This window comes from Nematolebias whitei, chromosome 21 (assembly GCF_014905685.2).
Source record: "Nematolebias whitei isolate Nwh7 chromosome 21, NemWhi1, whole genome shotgun sequence".
NCBI classification, from domain to species: Eukaryota; Metazoa; Chordata; class Actinopteri; order Cyprinodontiformes; family Rivulidae; genus Nematolebias; species Nematolebias whitei.
Window position 1 is genome coordinate 16,487,065 of NC_056518.1, and position 11,482 is coordinate 16,498,546.

General features: G+C 38.3%; 1 protein-coding gene across 1 annotated transcript; it reads right to left on the minus strand.

Annotated features, from left to right (window-relative positions):
• Positions 1-6,025: 6,025 nt before the first annotated feature.
• On the minus strand, positions 6,026-10,902 carry prlh2r (prolactin releasing hormone 2 receptor). The gene is given in 3 exon segments (XM_037695342.1): positions 6,026-6,352; positions 6,527-7,287; positions 10,788-10,902. Coding segments are annotated over 3 exon segments (1,203 nt in total).
• Positions 10,903-11,482: the final 580 nt, after the last annotated feature.

Consider the following 11,482-nt stretch of genomic DNA (forward strand, 5'->3'; position numbering starts at 1 on the left):
TTAAGCGTTTTTATCAGATTTGGCTTTTGATTCTCTGCCGTTACATCCCTAATGTCATCATATGTGTGCGTTATTTACCCACCCAACAGGCAAGTAAATGGGAGCTTCAATCAAAGTGATGGAAAATGCTTATAAAAAAGTCAATTCACGTGGTTTTGTACTGCATGCCTACTTCCTGTCTCACTTATTATAGACCATCAATTTTCTGATGGATTTTCCCATCTCAATTTGACAAGTCTTGGCTGAATTAAAGGTAAACAAAGCATTTATCTTCTGAGCCACAACTGTGATTTTGTTTAACCACACACAGTTTATGTTGCAATAAAAGGTTGGACATCCATCATGTGACAGACTTCATTTCTAGTATTTCTGCTAGTCCCAATTTAGAAAATGTTGCAGGTACTTGTGTTTTGTTGCTTCCAGAACCTTCAATAAAATACTTTAACACATTCTTACCACTCTGGGTTTGATTATATTGCCTAGAAATTTAAGCAAATACATTCGTGAAATTTGTTACATTAGTTTAATATGATAAGAGAACAAAATGAAAGTAATAATACATTTTTACTCTATTAGCTGACTGGTTCTGGTAGACTGGTTTTTATTCTGGCCACTAGATGGCACCACTGATACAAGCAAGACTTCTCGTTCATAGGGGAAATTGTTTAAAAAAATGTTTTCCCAGACATAAAATTCCCAGAATTGATACTTCTTAACAAATATAGACACTGAATGTGAAACATTTAAAGTCAACAAGCTGCTTGCATTAAAATTCAAAAGACATGTTGACTTTTGTGTTGGGGAAGATGCTCAGCTACTACCACTCTGGTCGAGTTATTTTTGTGTCTGTTGGCTGGTGTGGCCATCTTGATGAAAGATTTCGTAAATATTGAGCAACCATGTTTTAACTTGTCACATCATTTTATTTATTAATATGTATTTATTTATTTATTTATGCTCAAATTGTGTCAGAACTCTCTGGAGAGGTGATAAAATGGCTTCCAATGGGATTTCCATCCCCTCAGAGTTAGGACTGTGATGAAAGAAGGTGTATTCTGGTAGAAGTCCTGGCGTGTTTTTACTCCACACCTCTAAAGCCTTTCACCTTTCAACAATCAGGCTCATTCTCACACCTCCTGCCATCTTCTTTTTAACTTCACCTGTCTTTTTGTGTCATTCTCTTCTAGAGATTCACAGAATGGCTTGAGTTCTTTAGGTTTGTTCATTTCTGTTTAAAATACATAATATATATATATATATATATATATGGATTTCTATCGTTTCTAACAAGTACTGATTAATTTTCCTCCATGCTTTTGGTAATTTCAGGTAATGCTGGTGGTAAGACCCTGAAACAGGTCCCAGTACAGGGTGAGAATTTGTTTTGGAGTTTCTGGTAAATTAAAAAGAATACAGATTATTAAAATAATCCAATTAAACAATATCCTGCTAATTAACTTTTAATTAACTTTAGTTCACCATTAAATCTCTGATGAACCAGATTTTATTTAAAATTGTATATTTTTCTTCATCATTTGATGCATTTGCACTCATTGTGCCTGTTTTTACTGTTCAATTTAGATGTGTGGCTTTGTTTCTTGTATGCAGATTTTTTTAATTTTTTTTTATTTTAGCTTTGCTTTAAAGTTTAATTCTTGTTTTGTGATTTGTACATCTAATAAAGTTGAACTAAAGGCTATAGCTCTTTTAACAATTTCAGGGAAATATTCCTGAGAGATCCAATAATTTTGTTTCTTTTTATTATTTTTCAGCTGAGTTAACTTTAACAGATTATTTAATAAAGTCATTAAATGTCATTAAAGTGAAAACAGAACTTCATGATAAAGTCAGCACTGTTTTTTTTATATTCAATGATTATATATATATATATATATATATATATATAATGCTTTTAAAAATCATTTCCACCCTCCATCCCAGACCCTGCCATCCAGGGCTCGGGCTCCGGGCCTCGACCTCGTGCACTCCTGCGGGTTGGCAACCTTGAGGATCCTCAGCGGTTACCAGCGGAGCTCGGAGCAAGGAGATGGTGGCCTGCCCGGCCTGACGGATCTTCAAGGCTCCAGTGAGAGGACCGGGGGACCGACAGAGCTCAATCTTACTCGTTCTGAATTTTATTGTCAGCCACTAAGCACAAAAGGCACCTGCACCTTGTTGTCATTACTGTTTTTAAAATCTTCAAAATAGATCCAGTCGCTCCTTGAGTTCGAGTTATTGCAAATGGCGGATCGGGTTGTAGTAAAAGTTTCTCAAACAACCAGTGACTCCACCCTCTAACCAATCAGTGACTGACAGTGTTCTGACGTCATGTTTTAAGGCCAGGAAACAAATTATTTTGGGGATACCAAATGTGGTACGGCACCAGTGTGATACGGTTGGAACCCCAGAGGGGGCGATTTCTCGAATATTTGCTAGTAGAAAAAGCCTTGAAACAGTATTGAGCCGAGTCGAACCATGCCGAATAGGTGCTATGGAAAAGTAGTGTAAGTGTCAGGTAAATACTAGGTACCAGATAAGAACCTAGTGCTAAGGAAGTACTACATAATTACCTGGTTCCAGTAAGTACCATCTTGCAGATACCAGGTAAGTACCAGCTCACTCTATACAGGTACTCACCTGGTATCAGGGACTTATTTGGTCCTGATACCATTTGAACAGTTTCTTTATTGTGGAAAGACGTTTTGCCCTCTATCCATAGGATTTCATCAGTCTGAGGAGTCCCAAGTAAACATTTTTCCCCACTAAGCAGTACACTCCTTTAGTGGACCAACCAGTTTGCCGGTGATAAGATGGTTTCTGAGGGCTGTCCTGTCCCCCGTCGACTCCTCCCAGGCAGGCAGCCACAGCCAAAGTGGTTCAAGACATCAAAGTTCATGCTCAGTCATCCAGGTACAAAATCCAATAATGGTCAGTCAGGTCATCTGGACCTGATTGACCTGATGAAGCCCTGGTGTGATTTGTGTGCATTGTATTGCTGGAGGGCAGTTTCACTCTCATTTCCTGTTAAGATGGCAGCAGATACATTTGTGCAAAATGTTACATTTTGTTATATGTTGCTGTGTGCTTTGCCTGTTTGTTTCTGTTTGTACAGCACTTTGGTTGGCCCTGTCGCTGTTTAAAGTGCTCTATAAATAAAATGGTATGGTATGGTAAAATTATATTCAACATGCATTTTATTTTTCTGGAGACTCATATCCAGGCTGCAGATTCAACCTCACATGAAATGCACATTAAATAAAAACATTTATTATCTGTTTTAATATAAATCACTGTTATCTGTAATTAAGAAAAGAGATGTTCAGCTCTTTTGCAGTGGAGTTCTTTGAAAAGGTTATGAAGAGTTAATATCTTACCTGTTGTAGATAGCTTTTTGAATGACCTATCGGTTGATTCAAAAGACTAAACTGAACTACTGACATCTTAAAACAACTGCAATCTCAAACAAATCACAGCAGTTCATATCAAGCCTATTATTAAAACTCATTAGTTTCATAATATACTGAATTTGTTATTTGGGCCAGGTAGCTGGCTGCTACTTCCTTTATTTGTTTTTGCAGATAATCATAGAGATCTTAATAACCACGATCTGATCAATCCAAAGGTTTTCTCAACTCATGGCAGACTCTTCAGCAGCTTCAGGAAATTTACATTCTCATAGTAACACAAACATAATATCACTTCAAAAATCACCCTTGAAAAAAAAAAACTGAAAATGAGCGCAATTAGTTCATTTTTGCTTTTATAAATCCCTGAATAAAAAACTTTTTAAAAGCGAAAACGAAGAATAAAATCACATCTGAGTAAGCAAACAGCAGAACCTTGTTTTATTTGCTAAATATTCAGTCTGAAGGGAGAAATCTGAATAACAGCGCGCCGTCTTCTTGTGTAATTGCTCATTAATGGCTTTAGCCAGAAGGTACACGTCTAAACATCACTAATGGCTTTCTGTTTATTTAGTTCTTAACTGCAAGTTTCTCCTCATTGTGATAACATAAAACCTGGTTTCAAAAGATTTATTTCTAATGATAATCACCTTACATTAAATATAATTGATTCACATACGTGAAAAGATGATCAAATTTCCTGTCATTTGAGCTGGGTGTAATTTTTCTACTCCTTCGCTCTCTTGTGCATCACCACCTCTCATTAATGGGATTTATTATGTAAGTCTGAACAGGAGAATTGCTTTTGAGCTGTTAGTTTTCTCTGGGAATACTAAACCCAGAGGACTGGGCAACATCACACCTTTCAAATCTTGTTATAAATCTATAAACCAGCAGTGACTGGTTAATCAAACAGGCTGCAAATGTTTGGAACCGTTGCGTTGCTGCATCACCGCTGCTGCATTCATTCTTCTATGTGTTTCTTCCCCTAAAAGAGTGTCTGCAGGAAAAAAAGATCAATAAAATTTGTCAATAATTCGTGACAAATTAACTCTCTGGTGTTGCACCCACAGGTGTCCACCTCCACAGTTAACTGGTCTGCAGCCAATGTATATTTTTAATTTTATCTATTAATTTGACTCTTTTTTTGCCCCCCCACCCTGCTATTTTTTCTCAAAATGCTTTAGATAGACAGGGGTGTCTAGCTCACTTGGGGGCCCAAATTAACCCCTTTTTCAAACTAAGGGCCAATTTCAGAATCTACATTAACTCAAATCAGATACTCAGCATTTTTTCTTGGTTGCAGATTCCTCAACAAAAGTTTGATTGGTCTCATTTCATGTTCTCTGTTGCATTTTTGACATCATAATCAAATATTTCTGAAAAAAAAAAAAAAAGTGATAAAAGTATTTTACATTTAAAATATCATCTTGGGGACCAGATAAGATGGGGGCCACATTTGGCCCCCGGGCCTTGATTTTGACACATATGCTCTGCGAGATTAAAGTTTACGCAAGTGTGTTATGTGCCTGAGTGATTCTCAGTCTCGATACTTGTTGTGTCTATGTGAGAGCCTTTGTCTGAGATTATGTGCTTCAATACGTTTGCTTCGACCGTGATTCATATATTGGTGCTAAATCTGTCCCATTTCAAGTGTCTGGTTTAATTAACCATCTTTGCTCTTTTTAAAATGAGCATTTCAGTTCTTTTTTTCAACAAAGGTAGCTCAGAAACAGTGGAACAACACTGCTTACAAACTCCCCTCAGTGTAATGTAATATTCATATATATCCAGAGCTCTGCTTTCTTACAAAACAACAAGGCGCAGCTTGTTACAGCTCGACAGCGCTCGAATCATTTGGGTCATGCAGCTTCACAAAAGAGGTCAGAAAAGCAGTTTTGTGTCGACTCATAAGACATTGTGTTTTGCTGCTTGTTACTGGTGGTGGTGTGTGTGTGGGGGGGGGGGGGTTATAACTTGAGATTCTCAAAGCTCTCCGTGCTTAAGTTCACACTCTGCTGGAACATGTTGTGACTCAGCTGAGCAGTTTGGACCAAATATTCAGAGACACACAAAGTGCTAAAACTGAGAGCACTGACAGAGAAAACAAGAAATGCATTTTAAATAGCAGAAGCATTGGATTAACAGAGCTAATTCTGAATTAATCCCCACACACACAAAAAAATCCCACGAGGCTTGGCATTTCTTCAGTCTTTGCTCTTTGTGGATTTCTCAAGGTTGACATTTAAACTGGCCACAGATATTTGCGCACACACATGCACCGTACGACAAATGAACATGTGAAAAATCAGTCATTTAACACTGAGAAGGACAGAAAAATCAGTATTTGCTGAAGAAAAATGATGTGAATGTAATGTCCCTTTATTAATCCTCCTGCTGCTCTGGGGTCAAAGCGACTCTAAAGCCTTAAACTGAGGCCTCGTCCATCATTTTGACCCAAGGGCAGTAGGAGGGTTTATATGAAATGAAAGGAAAGTACTTCCTCTGATCAGCTGAGTGAAATTCATCATAACAATTGCTGTTTTCATACCATTTGTCTAACGGTGACAAATTTCCCAGCTGAGGTGCATTAAGTGTGTTTTATTCTGTTTTTAGCTACATCAGGTGTAACTTTCTTGCGGGACAGTGTCATCCAGGACAACTCCGGGTGCATCTGCCACAATGGTGGACGTGTGGAGGCGCAGCATCCTGTGGGACGCTGTCAGGATGCTTGACCTCTGACCTCTGTCCTTCCCTTTCCGTCTCCTCCGGGACAGCGGGTGGAGGCACAGGTAGGACAAGAACTTGTTGTGCAGCGAGGCGTAGATGAACGGGTTGTAGCAGGCGGAGCTCATTGCGAGCAGGTGAGCCGACACCTGGATGACGTTCACGTAATTCTTTCCCAGGATGGAAAAGTCCGTGTCCAGGTCACGGATCAGGTTCACCACCTGGAAGGTAAAGGGTGTTATAAAACAAAAACACGTTGCCTTCAGCAGTTAAGTTGTCTTTCAGCAATTAAGTTGTCTTTCAGCAATTAAGTTGTCTTTCAGGGATTCTTACAAAGTGGAGTTATTCGTATGATATGTGGAGCTATTTATTCATACGGTCAGTTTTTTGTGTACCTGTAACGGGAGCCAGGAGAAAGCAAAGCAGAGAATGGACACCAGCAGCAAGCAGAAAGTCTTCCTCCTCCGTCTGCTCCAGGCGGCCCGTGCACATTTTAACTCTGGACAGGCGGTCAAACCAGACGTGGTCCTCTGCTTCAGGTGGAAGGATATAGCGCAGTAGGAAATGGAGACAGCGGCCAGAGGAACAAAGTAGGAGAAGAAGAGGATGAAGCAGGAGTAAATGAGGCGACCTCGCTCCTGGCCGTCCCAGAACTCCTCACACACGGCCATCTCCAGACCGGTTGCATCCAGGTCCAGGTAGACGGTGTGCACAGCTGTAGGTGTGGATAATCCCAGGGAGGACAACCAGATCAGGATCACTAGACACCAGCAAAACTGGCATCCCGCTCTTTTGCGAATGGGATAAGCTACGACTATGTACCGGTCCACCGCAATAGCCATGAGGGACAGAACCGCGGCGTACACAGCCGTGGACTGCATGATGGTCACAAAGTAGCACATGTGGGATCCAAACACCCATCCACGCCTGTCGAAAGCGTAGGACGCCGTCAGAGGGACGCAGAGGACGCACATCGCCAGGTCAACGAGCGCCAAGTTACTGATCAGAAAGTTTGTGGTGTTGTGTCTCTTCTTCTTGTGCCAGATGAGGAAGAGGAGCAGGAGGTTCCCGGAGCAGGCGATCAGAACCACGGCGGAGTAGAGGGGGATGAAGAGCAGCTTTAGACTGAGCAGCAGGTCGAAGCCAGAGAAGGAGGGGACGGAAATGAGTGAGAAAGGGTGGAGGGAAGAATTGCAGCCAGGCAAGAAGAAGGAGGGCAAGGAGTCAGAGGTCAGAGATGACGTGTTCACCCTGGAGTGATTGGCTGCCTTCTCCCAGTCCATCACTACAGGTGAAACAACAAGAAACAAGCGGTTTTTAAAAAGAGCCTTGCATTGTAAATTTATAGTATCAGCTCAGGCTGTACTGCTGTGAATAAAGTAACTTTACTCAACAGGACCTTACAATGATTTAAGGGTGAAGAACTGTTAATACAGTCAACACAAAAGGTTAAATGTCATCTGGACCAGTTTCTTTAAGTGATAAATGTTTCGTTCCCCATCCAGAGGACTTCCTCAGTCTATAGCCTGCCAACCAGATCTGTCCTACAGGCAGTCTTCACTGCTGTGTTTCAAGACAATCTCCTGTTTAGGATTTTATGCAAAACACATCCATCCAAAACAATCAGTCATCATGTACAACAATGGCAAGCCGTAGACTGAGGAAGTTCTTTGGATGGGGGACAGAACTTAAACTCACTTAAAGAAAATGGTCCAGATGACACAATTTAACCTTTTTTAGTTAATACAGTCATTTCTCATTAAATCACAGTATTTGAACCATTTATGAGTTTAATTATTTATTTGTTATTTAATTCATTTATTCATTCATTTAAAATAAAAATAAACAAAACAAATTCATCAAAAAGAAAAAAAAACATTGAATGAAAAGGGTGCAGAAAGAAGAAAAAGATTATTATATCTGCCCCTTATTTAATTTTTTTTTTTTAATAACTACAAACCAACAACAACTCAGGCTTGAACATCTCCAAAGTGAAAACAAAAAAAAATTAGGCATCTTTCACACCGTACTTTCCTAACAATTTTAACTTAATCATCTTTTTAAACATATAAATTGTTTTGGAAATTTTTATGGTGATATCAAGACAATTCCATAATCCTGTTCCCTGAATTACAACACAGCTCCTTCAGATTAGTTCTTAATGGAGGTTTTACAAACATTTCCATTCCCTTAAGGATATAATGACTGTTTTTAAAAACGAATTTAATTGAATTTAGGGGGTAATATATTTTATGAGCTTTATACATGACTTGCAAAATACTATATTCAACCAACTCATACAATATTAATAATTTCAGCTGATGAAATAATATATTCAATGGGCGGCCATAGCACTTCCTACTAATAATTCTTATAGCTCTTTTTGGAAAATGAAATTAGGATTTGTAATTGTTTTGCATGCTTTTCCCCAAACTTGAATACAATAGATTAAATATGGAACAATCATTACATTATACAATATATAGGAAGCTTTGTCATCTAAAAACTCTTTTACTTTATACAGTAATGCAATTAATTTTGCTATTTTTATTCTTAAGTAATTTATATGAGATTTCCATGTCAGCCTCTCATCAATAATGACACCCAAAAATTTAATTTCATTAACTTTATGAATTTCCATATTGTCAATTTTAAATGGGACTTCAATAATTTTCTTTCTATTACTAAACATCATGTAGTTTGTTTTTTTCCAAATTTAATGATAACTTATTAAGTTGGAACCAAGTTTGTATTTTTAAGACTTCTGCCTGTATCATCTCGAACATCCGTTCAATATCTTCACCCGAACAAAAAAATGTTGTATCATCTGCAAACGAAACACACTTCAAAAGCCCTGACACATCAACCAGATCATTCACATACAAAATAAACAACTTTGGTCCCAACACAGAGCCCTGAGGAACTCCACACCCATTCACACAAAATTCAGATCTTCAACCATTTACCTGTACAAACTGTCTCCTATTATTCAAATAACAAGGTGCCCACTGTAGTGCTAATCCTCCAATGCCATATTTATTCAGTTTTTCGAGGAGAATGGTGTGGTCAGTAGTGTCAAAGGCCTTTTTTAATCAACAAAAGCACTAACACAATGCTGTTTTTGATCAACATTTGTTATCTCTCCTATTAGTTCCATGAGAGCCATTGATGTTGAATTTAATGATAAGAGATGTTTAGACAGAATGAGTAATGACCACTTAAGGACTCCAGCCTCACTAAAAGGCTTTTTTTGGTACCTTTTAATAAACATCTGCTTAGTTTTCAGCCATTAGTCTCCCTCCTCCCTAAACCTTATTTCATTTTTTGCCATTTGGATCAAAGTTACGTTTAGTGATAGTAATCCTGAACTCTTACTGATCATAAAATGTCAAATGAAATCTGTGCTCCAGGAAGTGCTGAGTAACAAGAAATACTCCTCAATCAGCCTGATCACATGCATGGAAACAGTCATGAATGACAACATGATTTGCCTGCTGTACTTTCACAAAGACACTTTCATTTGAAATTCTGCTTCCTTTCAACAAATAAGGCAAACAGAAGCAGAAAGAAAGAGAAACAACCAAATACTTGAAGAGATTTGTAAATGCATCTGCTTGGTTGAAGGACAAGATATAAATGGCATCATTTTGACATCAGAACAGAGTGATCTCACTCCGCTGCTCTCGTTTTAAAATGATATAAAGAACAAAAGCACAATAAAAAAAAAAAGAAATTCTGTCTGAGAAGCTGAATTTTCTTTAGCTCCAAAGCAAAATAAAAACCAGGGGGCAGCTGCTTCATTACAGCTTCATCACATTGTGGAGCAGGAATAGGAGCGCAAAAATGACCCAGTCAGGCTGATCACAATCCTGCTACAAAACTACCAGCAGGTTTTTTGGTTTTTTTAAAGCTAAATTTGTCATGTTTGCCATGATCAACAAGCACATTGCTTTACTTTGTGCACAGAACCACAGAATAATCAGGCTCAAACTAAGATTTTAAACTTAATAAAGCTCCCATTAGTCTGCCTATAGGAAAATACAAGAGGTAGAATCCTATACTGTGTATATAAAGTTCATTTGAAATAGAAGAGTACCTTTTTAAGGCTTCAGATGGACGTCTCAGCACCTGTTTGTGTCCTCCGTCTTGGTGGGGGGGTGGGAGTCCTGCAGTTGTGCAGCCGTCACTTCTTCTCTGCAGCCCGCTCGCCTTTATGTGTGCCGTTTCTCTCTCAGTGTGTGTCTCACACACACCTCACAGTGTGTGTTTGAGTGAATGAGTCACCTCCCATAGGGCGAAATAAAAAACGACTCTCCTGTAAATACTAAACAAAGAATCGATAAAAGTTTCTGCTCTTCATCTTAAAATGGCTGTTTTATTATCATATTTCTTCATTAATAAACAAATGATGCCTCAACTCTGTCTTTTTTTTTAATTTTTTTTTTAGATTTTGATTCCTGATGAAAATGCATCTCTCGCTCTCAACTATAAATTATGAACTAACGACGTCCCGTTTCCAGCTGTGAGGTTCTGCACAGGACGGACACTTTTTCGACAAACACACTCAGATTCTAATAGTTTAAAAACGTAGCCCAAATTGAACTTTTAATTAGCAAACCAAAACTTTTCTCCACCGTCGAACACATGCATGTTAAATATTTGAGACGCTAAAACTAATTTAAGACTTGTGAGTCCTGTTGTGTAAGTCGTCAGGACCAATACAGTGACGGGTCAAGTGGTACCAAATACATAGTACTATACTGGCACACATGTAAAAATTATTTATAATTTAAATATTATACGCAACAAAAAGCTCTTTGTTTGGTTTTCCTTACATGTATTAATCAAACTGCAAACCAAATGCTTATATTTTGACCATAAGAAATAACACTGCTGCCAGTGACTCGTTATGGTCACCATGGTAACCACACACCTGTGTCTCTCACTCTCTGACAGACTGAAAATTAAGCCTCAGACAAACAGCTCCTGTGCAAAAGCTACAACTTGATGTCAGATATTCTCGATCCGTGAGTGGCAGAACACGGATGCTTTTTTTAAAAAATTTAATGTTTCTGCTGTGTTTTTCTCAAAATATATGACGTTAAAAATACCTTTTATCTTCTGTTTTGAAAATAATATTTTGAGCTTCAATATAACGAAGTCTGGGGTATACTGGGTGTGCATTCTGCGAGGATTTGAGAGAAACTTAAACCTTGCATCAGTACGACACACAGAGAGTGAAAGAGGATAAAAATCCTCATGTTTTGATGTATATGTATCAAAAAAAGTTGGCAGGATGTAAATCAGAGTTCACAATATGTATTGGAGAAACAGTACTGTGTCTATAATAC